General features: G+C 45.8%; 1 protein-coding gene across 4 annotated transcripts; it reads left to right on the top strand.

The window, feature by feature from the left end:
- Positions 1–3: 3 nt before the first annotated feature.
- On the top strand, positions 4–6,118 carry LOC130190118 (uncharacterized). 4 transcript variants are annotated; one of them, XM_056409318.1, is made up of 8 exons: positions 4–153; positions 901–1,223; positions 1,444–1,554; positions 1,954–2,076; positions 2,501–3,431; positions 3,545–3,604; positions 3,722–4,056; positions 4,233–6,118. In XM_056409318.1, exons 2-8 carry the CDS (start codon positions 903–905, stop codon positions 5,790–5,792), a joined length of 3,441 nt encoding a protein of 1,146 aa, XP_056265293.1. In that variant the 5' UTR covers positions 4–153; positions 901–902; the 3' UTR covers positions 5,793–6,118. The 4 variants fall into 4 exon arrangements, with proteins under 4 accessions (XP_056265293.1, XP_056265294.1, XP_056265295.1 ...); XM_056409319.1 differs by having other exon boundaries at positions 4–157; XM_056409320.1 differs by lacking the exon at positions 3,545–3,604.
- Positions 6,119–10,362: the final 4,244 nt, after the last annotated feature.

The following is a 10,362-nucleotide window of genomic DNA, read 5'->3' as shown; positions in this document are numbered from 1 at the left end:
TACCTCCCCTAAGAGGACACGTCTCACCTGCGTAGACAGCTGTTGGTCGTCGACATGCAGTGTGCTGGTTGAGCTGTTCAGAAAGAGCTCAGTGGAGAGGGAACCAACGGAGCACCCAGAGCAGACACAACCGAAACATACCAACACGCCTGAGTAAGTATGTGTGTTTGTTGTTTGAATGATGCAGTGTTTACTAAACTAAGTACTAGTTACCAGAGTAATGTGCGAGTTTAGCCGACGCAGCAAATTATAGATTAGTGAGCTTTGAAAAGACAAAACAATTGTCTGTCTAACTTAAGACTTTATGTTCAGTATTAGGTTTAATGCCAAGTTTGAATTTCACTTCAGCTTCCAGTTTTTACGTGATCTTGTTCAGTCCTTTTTTTCTTTTCGTGTTTGTGGACATTTGGTAAGAGGATAGGATTCGAGTTCATGCAGAAATGTCCCGGTAGAATGTCGTTAGACAGGACCAGCAAGGTGTGGCGCATCATGCAAGCTCAGAAGGCAATGCAGTTCGGCAAAGGACGAAACGAAAGCTTCGTCTTATCTTAGTTCTTGTTAACTTGAGTGAAACGATGGAGAGAAAGGATCAGAGAGCGAGTATCACAGATGAGAGCGCATCAAAAGGCATCACATCTCGCATGTTTTTTTGACGTCACTCATCCTGTTCGCATTTCCGGTGAAATGAGTCAACACCTACCCAACCCGTATGTTTCTGTTATTCCAGTTTTATTTGTATGTGCTTTCCTCTTTTAAAAGTCAGACATTTGGCCAAAGGCACAAGTATGATGGCTATCCGAACACATCTTTTGTCTTTTGGTGTAACTTCCCACCGAAGAGAACCAGTAGCCTTCGGTTCTGAAATACATTCAGCATATTTGACCCCCTCTCTCTTTCCAGCAATGAGTGAACTTTTGAGAGGGACCTCGCCCCCGGAGCTGAGCCTTATTCTCCTGGGGAACCTCGGGTGTGGAAAGACGTCCTCGGCAGACACCCTCCTGGGCCAGCTGTCCCTCAGCTCCCCCAACGCCTACAGGAGCTGCCAGCTGCGACAGGGCACCACCGAGGACAGGAGCGTGGCGGTGGTGGAGGCGCCGAGATGGTACTGGAGCGGCAGCAAGATGGAGGACAGCGTGAGGAAGGAGACGCAGCGAGCGATGACGCTGGTCCCATCAGGCCCACATGCCATTCTGCTGCTGGTGCCTGTGAACCAATTCACAGAGGTGGGTTGTGGACTCAGGTGGCTTTCCACTCGGGCTTCTTGTCCCGGCATTATGTCTGATTTCATGCAGTCATTTGGTAGTTAAAAAAAAGTAAAAGATATTCTTTCTTTGTTGTTTATTTATCAAAAATGAAATTTCTTGATCAGTATGTTACTATACAAGGTGCATACTTGAATTTAGCACTTAAAGTCCTAATCTTAGTCACATTTCTCTTTCTCAGATTGAGTGTCTTGTGCCTGCAGAGCTGGAGGAGACGTTTGGGGAGGAGGCGCTGGATCACACCATCGTCCTGCTGACCTGTGGGGACTATTTGATAGGAAAAACAGTGGAGGTATTGGAGTTGGACACGCTCTCTGTGGTGTGCTGAGATATGCATTTCAAGCACTTGCAAAGACTTTCAATAATAAGAATTAAAGTTAATTGTACACTTTGGTATCCTGCGAATCATCTTGAGCTTTGCCTTTTGAGTTTTTAATGAGTCGGCCAGTCTTGTGACCCACTGACGCAGGAAAGAGAGCCATTAAAAAATGGGCCACGGGCCGTAGTTTGGACACCCCATGTCTAAACTTTTCCTCCAACTCATTTTCTGTGTACTTTGCGAGCTAATTTTTGCTCTCCTTCAGACATCTTTTAAGCTTTGGGTCCAATGTGGACTAAAGAGCTGGTGTTATAAGAGCAGCAGAGAGAGAGAGGTAACACATTGGAAATAAATAAAAAATGTTTTCCACAGGAATACCTGCAGACAGAACACCAAGGTCTGAGGAAGATGATCGCGCTCTGCGGGGGGAGGTACCACGTCTTCAATAACCGCCAGCGACAGAACAGGGAGCAGGTCAGCGAGCTGCTGGAGAAGGTGAGACGTCTGCACCTGGAGGCCTGAGCGGACCAGCATCAGGGGTCCACTTTGATCACATATTTCTCAGTTTCATCTGTTCTCAGACTGGTGTGGTCTTGATCTCTCAGGTTAGTCCGGTTTGGTGTGAACATTTTAAAATCCTCAGCGGGAAAATTCTGTTTCCACAACATGTGGAGGAGATCGTTGTTTTGTCCGAGCGTTCATGTCTCGGCAACGCCCTGTTTCACACTCGACAATTACACCCAGGCGCAGTCTGGCCTAGTTTGAATAATTAGGCTGCTTACATCATGTCTTTGACTGACGTAGGAATTGTTTTCACAATGGAGATTCATTGCAAGAACTCTAAAACATGGCACTATAATTGTTAATGTGTGGAGGGGCAACACTTCTTAAATGTATCGTTGGTTTATTTATCCAACAGGTGGACAATATGGTGAAAACAAATGGTGTTTTCTATATGAAAACTGCCCAGGAGAGAGAGATGGCTCAAAGAGTGAAGGAAAGAAAGCAAGAACTTCTGGCAAGTTCCAGATCTCAAAAGTATGAGAGAAGAGAGACCGTCACTTCAACGCACATCCCAGACACGGAGACACTGAGGAGTGAGGAGTACAGCGCCACCTCGGAGAGGCAAGAGAGGCAAGAGAGGCAAGAGAGGCAAGAGAGGCAAGAGAGGCAAGAGAGGCAAGAGAGGCAAGAGAGGCAAGAGAGGCAAGAGAGGCAAGAGAGGCAAGAGAGGGAAGAGAGGCAAGAGAGGGAAGAGAGGGAAGAGAGGGAAGAGAGGGAAGAGAGGGAAGAGATGCTAGAGAGGCAAGAGAGGGAAGAGAGGGAAGAGAGGGAAGAGATGCTAAAGAGGCAAGAGAGGCAAGCGAGGGAAGAGAGGGAAAAGAGGCAAGAGATGCTAAAGAGGCAAGAGAGGCAAGCGAGGGAAGAGGGGGAAAAGAGGCAAGAGAGGGAAGAGAGGCAAGAGATGCTAAAGAGGGAAGAGAGAGAAGAGAGGCAAGAGATGCTAAAGAGGGAAGAGAGAGAAGAGAGAGAAGAGAGGCAAGAGATGCTAGAGAGGGAAGAGAGGGAAGAGAGGCAAGAGATGCTAAAGAGGCAAGAGAGGCAAGCGAGGGAAGAGAGGGAAAAGAGGCAAGAGAGGCAAGAGAGGCAAGAGATGCTAAAGAGGCAAGAGAGGCAAGAGGGGGAAAAGAGGCAAGAGATGCTAAAGAGGGAAGAGAGGGAAGAGAGGGAGGAGATGGATGGAAGTGTGGGTGTGAGCCAGAGATTCAATGGACTACATTCAAGTCCAGCACCAGAGCCACAAAATGACAGGCCGGCCAGCAGGCCGAACAGTTTCAGACTGAATGCAGGTAAATATTTTCATTTTTGTAACCAATGTTTGAAATTAAGTTGAGTTAAAAAAAAAAGATGAAAAATGTATGTGAGCACAAAACAGGACTTCTATGTACTGTCTCCTCTGTAGATGGAGCTATACTCTCACAAATGTCTGAAGTTAAATCGACTCCAAAAGTGATCACAACTTGTGAGTCACAAGGCCGTATGATGTCACCTAAAAGTTCACTCCTATTATATAAGATTTAAAAAATAAATGATGTTAGTGTTCCATATTAAACTCCTAATTTCACCTGATTGTTTTCAGTTCACCACAGAATGAACAGCTTCGAAGAGAGATCCCCCGAGGCGTCTCCTACCTCCTCTCCTCCTTCACCCGTCTTTTCCTCCTCCTCGTCGCCGACCTTCGACCCCTCTCCCGCCTTGTTCCCCTCACCCGCCTCTCCTTCCTCATTCGCCGAATCGCCCTCGCCTTCGTCCTCTCCGGAGCTGCGCCTGGTGCTGCTCGGGCGATCTGGAGCGGGGAAGAGTGCCGCTGGCAACAACATACTGGGGCGGGAGGGGTTTGAATCCCGGCCGGACAGCCTCAGCGCCATCACTCAGGAGTGTGAGAAAAAGAAAGCGCTGTTTGAAGGAAGACGGGTATGTGTTAAGACGTGGTTTGCTTTCCAGTTTTCCTTTTCCTTTCACTCCACGTGCCATCACAGCGCCTTCCCCAGAAATGTGATCTTTGACATGCTGCTTGGTTTGTCTCATCAAACAATCGTCCTGGTTTCCCCCAACCAACTCTCCACATGCGTCTCCTCTCTCTCCTGCAGGTGGCGGTGGTGGATACCCCAGACTGGTTCAACTCAGAGAAAACTCCAGATGAGGTGCGAGCTCAGATCTCCTCCTGCGTGGCGTTGTCCAGTCCTGGTCCACACGCCTTCCTCCTGTGCGTCCCCTTAGACCAGCCTGCAAAGACCGAGCTGCAGTCCCTCGAGGCCCTCGAGGCCGTCTTTGGCCCCGAGGCGGTCCAGAGACACACTCTGCTGCTCTTCACTTTCGCAGATAAACTGAGGGAGAGCAAGAAGGCGGGGAACGACGGCGTGGAGGCGTACATTGCCGGTCAGCGGGTGGATTTGTTGAACCTCGTGGAGAAATGCGGGGACAGGTTTCATGTGCTGGAGCAGGGAGGAGGTGGGGGGGGCGACGGCAGGAGTGTGGCAGAGCTGCTGGAGAAGGTGGATCAGATGGTGAAGGAAAGTGGAGGACAGTGCTACTGCCATCCTGCCTTTCAGGAGGCGGAGAACAAAGTGAGGCAGAGGCAGGTAGAGATAGCGATGGAGAGACGGAGGAGCAAACAAGAGCCAGAGAGGCAGCTCAGCGCTAAAAGGCGGGCGCTTTATCCCTACATGCAGCCTCTGGCTGAGGAAGTGAGAGAGGATGAGATTGAGCAAACCAGGAATGAGGCGGAGATGAGTGTAAGAACGATGAACATCGAGAGCCTTCCTGCCATGACACGTGCCACCTTGTCCCCTTCACTTCTCCACTCCGTCATGGAGAGAATTAAGTCGAGCGCCAACATGGTACCCCAACTGTTGGCGGATAGCTCTGTGTGGGTCGGCGAGGGAGCAAAGAAGGTGCAGGGTAGTCCTGTTTGGGGGACAGTCGGCGCCGGAGCACAAAGCGCCCACAAGAAGCTTGTTGAAAGTGCCGTGTGGGGGAAGGTGGGCGAGGGCGCCGGACATGTGTCCAAACTGGTAGGAGCTCGAGTTCCCAAGGTGCTGGTGGACGGTTCTGCGTGGGTGGGCTCTGGAGCAAAGTCAGTCGCGGCGAGTCCAATGTGGGGGAAAGTGGGATCGGGGGCCACAGTCGTGGCGGACAGGTCCAAGCGTGTCGGAGCTGAGATTGGAGCCGGGGCAAAGAATTTGGCGCAGAGTCCCATGTGGGGAAAAGTGGGATCCGGGGCCAAAACTGGAGCTAAACTGATGGCTGAAGGCTCTGTGCGACTTGGGGCCGGCATCGGTGCCGGTGCAAAGAAGGCGGCGCAGAGTCCAGTGTGGGGGCAAGTTGGTGCCGGGGCCAAAGCAGGGGCCAAAATGGTGGCGAACAGCTCTGTGTGGGAGAAAATTGGAACTACTGCAAAACAAGTGCCCATGGAAGTGATCGGGGGCGCACTGCTGGGTCTGGTGCTCGGCGTGGTTTTGTTGGGGGTGATCGGCGGAGCTATCGGGGCCGCCGCCGGGTCTGTGGGAGCCGCGGCGTTCAGATGGAAATACGGCGACAAAAGCTTGATAAAAAAGAGGCAAACTGCAGCAAAGACCTTGGAGGGAACAGTAAACGACAGCATGGACTCTCTGGCGGTACAAGGACAGAAAATATTGAAAACGGAATGATCGAAAACTGAACAGATCGTTTAAAATGTTTAACGAATGTGAAAACTCAGTGGCACATATGGTTTCGTTTTTATTCTGATAGATTGATAATCTTTGTTCCCTTCTCTTCACCAATATGCCACACGTTAATTTCAAACTTCAATATCATTCTATTATCTGCTTAAGTTTCCTTCCAGCGTCTAATGAATGAGGATGACTTTTTTACTTTTTTTTTTAAAAGGCGAAGGTTACTCGCACTAAACTTGTTTCAATCAAATGTGTGAGTGAAAAGGATACGGTTTGTCTTTTCTCGATGTGTCAAATAATAAAAATAAAATGTATCTTCAGTTTATTGTTATTTTCTGTCCAATCAATCTCTTAATGTAAGTGGTACATTCAAGGTAAATTTAAACTTGATCTATGCAAGTCATTTAAAAAGTAAACATTTACATTACATCGGTCACTTAGTATAGTTATGTGCCACTTGTACTTAGTTTACATACTTAAATTAATTTGGTGTATTTGTCTGTTTAGAGTGTCACAAGGCAAATACAACACACAGTTTTATCATGACTTTCACAAAATATAATGTAATTGTTCCACACTGACTTTGTTTTAGCATTTACTAAACCCGACAGCGTGTTAATCCTTATGATTGGCACACTAAAGCAGAAGACTGTCCACTCTTCACATGGGACGCGCAGTTTCTAGTGTGGGTGTGCTACTGGTATTTCTTTTTGGATTTGAATTTGAATTACATTTTTATATATTTATTTAGATTTTACAAATTGACAAGTAGGACTTTAAGGATACAATATAGAGAGAGGGGAAGGAGAAATAAAAGGGGAAAGAACCACAAAAAACAAACCAAAAATGTAATAAGCAGGAAAAACCACAGCAAATAACACATTCGCTCATCACCAGTCTGATATAAGTATCTTGGCTTTATCGTCGAATCAAGTCAGCATCAGTACCAGTGTTTTCAATCTGGCAGGGCAAAGTCCAGCCCGGTGGGGTCCACCGTGTCCAAGACAGGTTTACATATCTTGACAAATCCCTTGACATTGTCATGGATGGTGTGGGTCATCTTTTCAAATTCCTCTTGTACCAATCATCTGTGGAAGGGGGTATCTTTAGAAATGTAAGAGCAGTCTTTCATGCAATATATACACTGAGGAGGTGAAAGCTCCAGGTCGTATCTGATCAAAGAAACCACCTCATCCTTTACTTCTCTCCAGAATGTTTGAATCTTTTTACATTTCCAAAACATGTGTATATAAGTACCAACTTCAGAGTTACATTTACTACATGGAGGGGAACCTAGGCCCAGCATGCCCCTCAGCAGTGGTGTACAATGCAGTCTATGTAGTATTTTGAATTGTCTTTCTCTACCTGTGCTACAGCTCAGGATCTAAAGTGTGTTTTCTATAATTCATGTTCATACATTTCCCTCTATCTGACACTGCATGTCCATCTGACACTGTTTGCGGATATGGTCAGTGGAGTAATTAAGATTTAGGCTAAAAGATGAATATTTTTGGCATGGATTGTGTGAGGATTTCTTACAGGAAGCACATGTTTGGGGCATTAAAGGTTTGGGTATATAATGTCTTATTTGTAAATAATAATAATAATAATTTAGACTTCTATAGCGCTTTTCTAGTACACAAAGACGCTTGAGATGCTAAATAGAGAAAGAAATGGGACTGTTGGAGAGAGTATTTGCTCTTCAGCTTACTGGTCTATCCTTGTGCAAGTGAACTATCGATGGATGGGTGGAGGCAAGGACATTATCTCTCAGTCCCAGGCTGGCCGCCATCACCCTGCCTGGCCTCCTGTATCAAAAGGAGGAGAGATGTCTGTCAACCATCTCTCCCTCTTTCAGGTTTCAGTTTCCTGATCCAAGTCATCGCAAAAGCTGTCACGTTATTTGATTTCTAAATGTTTTTGAAAAACTATAGTGGCAAAAGTGTTTGCATTTGCAGAATCCCCGATGCGTGACCCCTGCCTCAGTCCTCTCTGTGGTTTCATAACGAAGCAGCAGCAGAAGGAGGTGGGGAGGGGGGGTGGGGGGGCAGCCTGGCACAGCAGAGCGGGCCAGAGGCAGCCGTACGGCAGCGTTGTGAAAGCAGCTCTTCCTGTCGTGTGGCCCTGAAACCGGGTGTGTCGGGGCTCCCAGAGCATCCTGGTGGCTGCATTCTTTTTTTGGGGGTTGTTCCTCTCTCCCTTTCTCCCATGCAGTGGTTGCCCAACTCACACACACACACACACACACACCTACACACACACGCACACACACAGCCACCCCTCCTCCAGCAGGAAACTCGTTGGCCGTCAATGAGACAGCACTAACTGAAGGCGTTTCCTGGCCTCTCAAAGAGCCGCACACGCAGGCAGAGACACCAGCTCCACTGCACAGCTGCAGAGGGCCCCAAACTTCTCACTTATGCAACTCCCCCCCCCCCCCCCACCCCACCCCGCTCCTCCAAGCTGAAACCCCTTCTCCTATACCGCATCCCACATCCACCCTGAGCTTCCTCACACAACCACACACTTGCAATTGTTGCTGTTACACCATCTTTTGAAACACACACACACACACACACATACACACACACACATACAAGAAGGGTTGGAGTAGAGTAGACCATTTACTCTAGTACTTGTTTCTATTACTTTAGAGGCTGCTTCTACTCCACTAGCCGACACGTCAGGGGCACATATTGTACATTTCACTCCACTACATGCAGATTCATGTAGTAGTAAAACAAAATATAAATCAACTAACAATGTATTGCTTTAGTCTACTAACTACAACTAAATGAAAACACACACAAACACAACTCCTGTGCAAACTGCAACCTCGTTGTTGTTATTTTCTTATATATTGTTTTTGCTCGATTTAAAAAAAATATCTATTGTTATATATATTGCATATTTATATGTTTTTTCTTTTAAATGTACTATTTCTTTTCTTTCTTTTGTGGTTAATGGAGTGACAATAAACATCTTGAATCTAATTTAATGGACTCTGTCAACTGCAGCCTGAGTGATGCACACTTTATTGCATCAACAATGATCATCAGGGGGAGTAACATGTCCCCTCTGGAACAAAGTGGTTTATTTTGTACTTTTACTTTAACTTAAGTAGCTTAGAAAGTATTGTACCTGATCCGTTGAAAGTCACGTGCAATAAATTATGAACATGTTAGAAATGTTTATGTTCACACCTCACTGTGTTCATGAGTGAATTAGATCTTCAATCAGCTCCAAACATTTGTGAATCTGAGGAGCGCACTGGGACCAGAGAGCCAGGTGGACTGGCTGTACTGGGACAGAGCTGTGTGTGGACTGGCTGTACTGGGACAGAGCTGTGTGGACCGGCTATACTGGGACAGAGCTGTGTGTGGACTGGCTATACTGGGACAGAGCTGTGTGTGGACTGGCTATACTGGGACAGAGCTGTGTGGACTAGGTTCCATTGTGCTTTGAGAATGAACGGGTAGAGAAGCTGATCCCGAAGGTCAGACAGGCGAGTCCAACAACTCACTGACTAGGCTCCCCGTCTTAACGACCACGCCGCCTCCTACCAACGTAACGTTAATTGCATGTGTGATGGGGAGTTAATATTGTTTATGACGTTGGATCCAAAGGAAGATTTCAGACCTCGTTTTTATCATATCCTGAGTTGTGTGTCTTTTCTGGTTAATTGTTGTGAAACTTATCTGAGGAAGGCTGTTGTATATTTATATAACTGATATCTGGTTTGGGTCAGAAGGGGTCTTGATACTGATATTCATCAGGTGACATTTAATGGTGACATAATGATTACTTTTACCGTTGCTACTAATAAATATGCCTTTACCTTACTACTGTCTTGAATGAAATACTTTTAACTCTGATATTGCTACTCTTACTTAGTAAAAGAGTACTTCTTCCACCACTGAAGACATGTACAGGACTGTCTCAGAAAATTAGAATATTGTGATGAAGTTCTTTATTTTCTGTAATGCAATTCAAAAAACAAAAATGTCATGCATTCTGGATTCATTACAAATCAACTGAAATATTGCAAGCCTTTTATTCTTTTATTATTGCTGATTATGGCTTACAGCTTAAGAAAACTCAAATATCCTATTTCTAAATATTAGAATATCATGAAAAAGTATACTAGTAGGGTATTAAACAAATCACTTGAATTGTCTAATTAACTCGAAACACCTGCAAGGGTTTCCTGAGCCTTGACAAACACTCAGCTGTTATAAATCTTTTTTTAAACTTGGTCTGAGGAAATATTAACATTTTATGAGATAGGATTTTAGAGTTTTCTTAAGCTGTACGCCATAATCAGCAATATTAAAAGAATAAAAGGCTTGCAATATTTCAGTTGATTTGTAATGAATCCAGAATGCATGACATTTTTGTTTTTTTAATTGCATTACAGAAAATAAAGAACTTTATCACAATATTCTAATTTTCTGAGACAGTCCTGTACACTACACCCTAAAGCAGCGGCCCTGGAAGACTCCAAGACGTCCTCGGACAACAGTTACAGCAATTTTGTATTTATATTTTCTTTCCAGAACTGGCA

Source organism: Pseudoliparis swirei, chromosome 24, assembly GCF_029220125.1.
Source record: "Pseudoliparis swirei isolate HS2019 ecotype Mariana Trench chromosome 24, NWPU_hadal_v1, whole genome shotgun sequence".
In the NCBI taxonomy this organism is placed as follows: domain Eukaryota; kingdom Metazoa; phylum Chordata; class Actinopteri; order Perciformes; family Liparidae; genus Pseudoliparis; species Pseudoliparis swirei.
The sequence above is the reverse complement of the archived record's forward strand: the minus strand, read 5'-3'. Positions and strand labels throughout refer to the sequence as shown.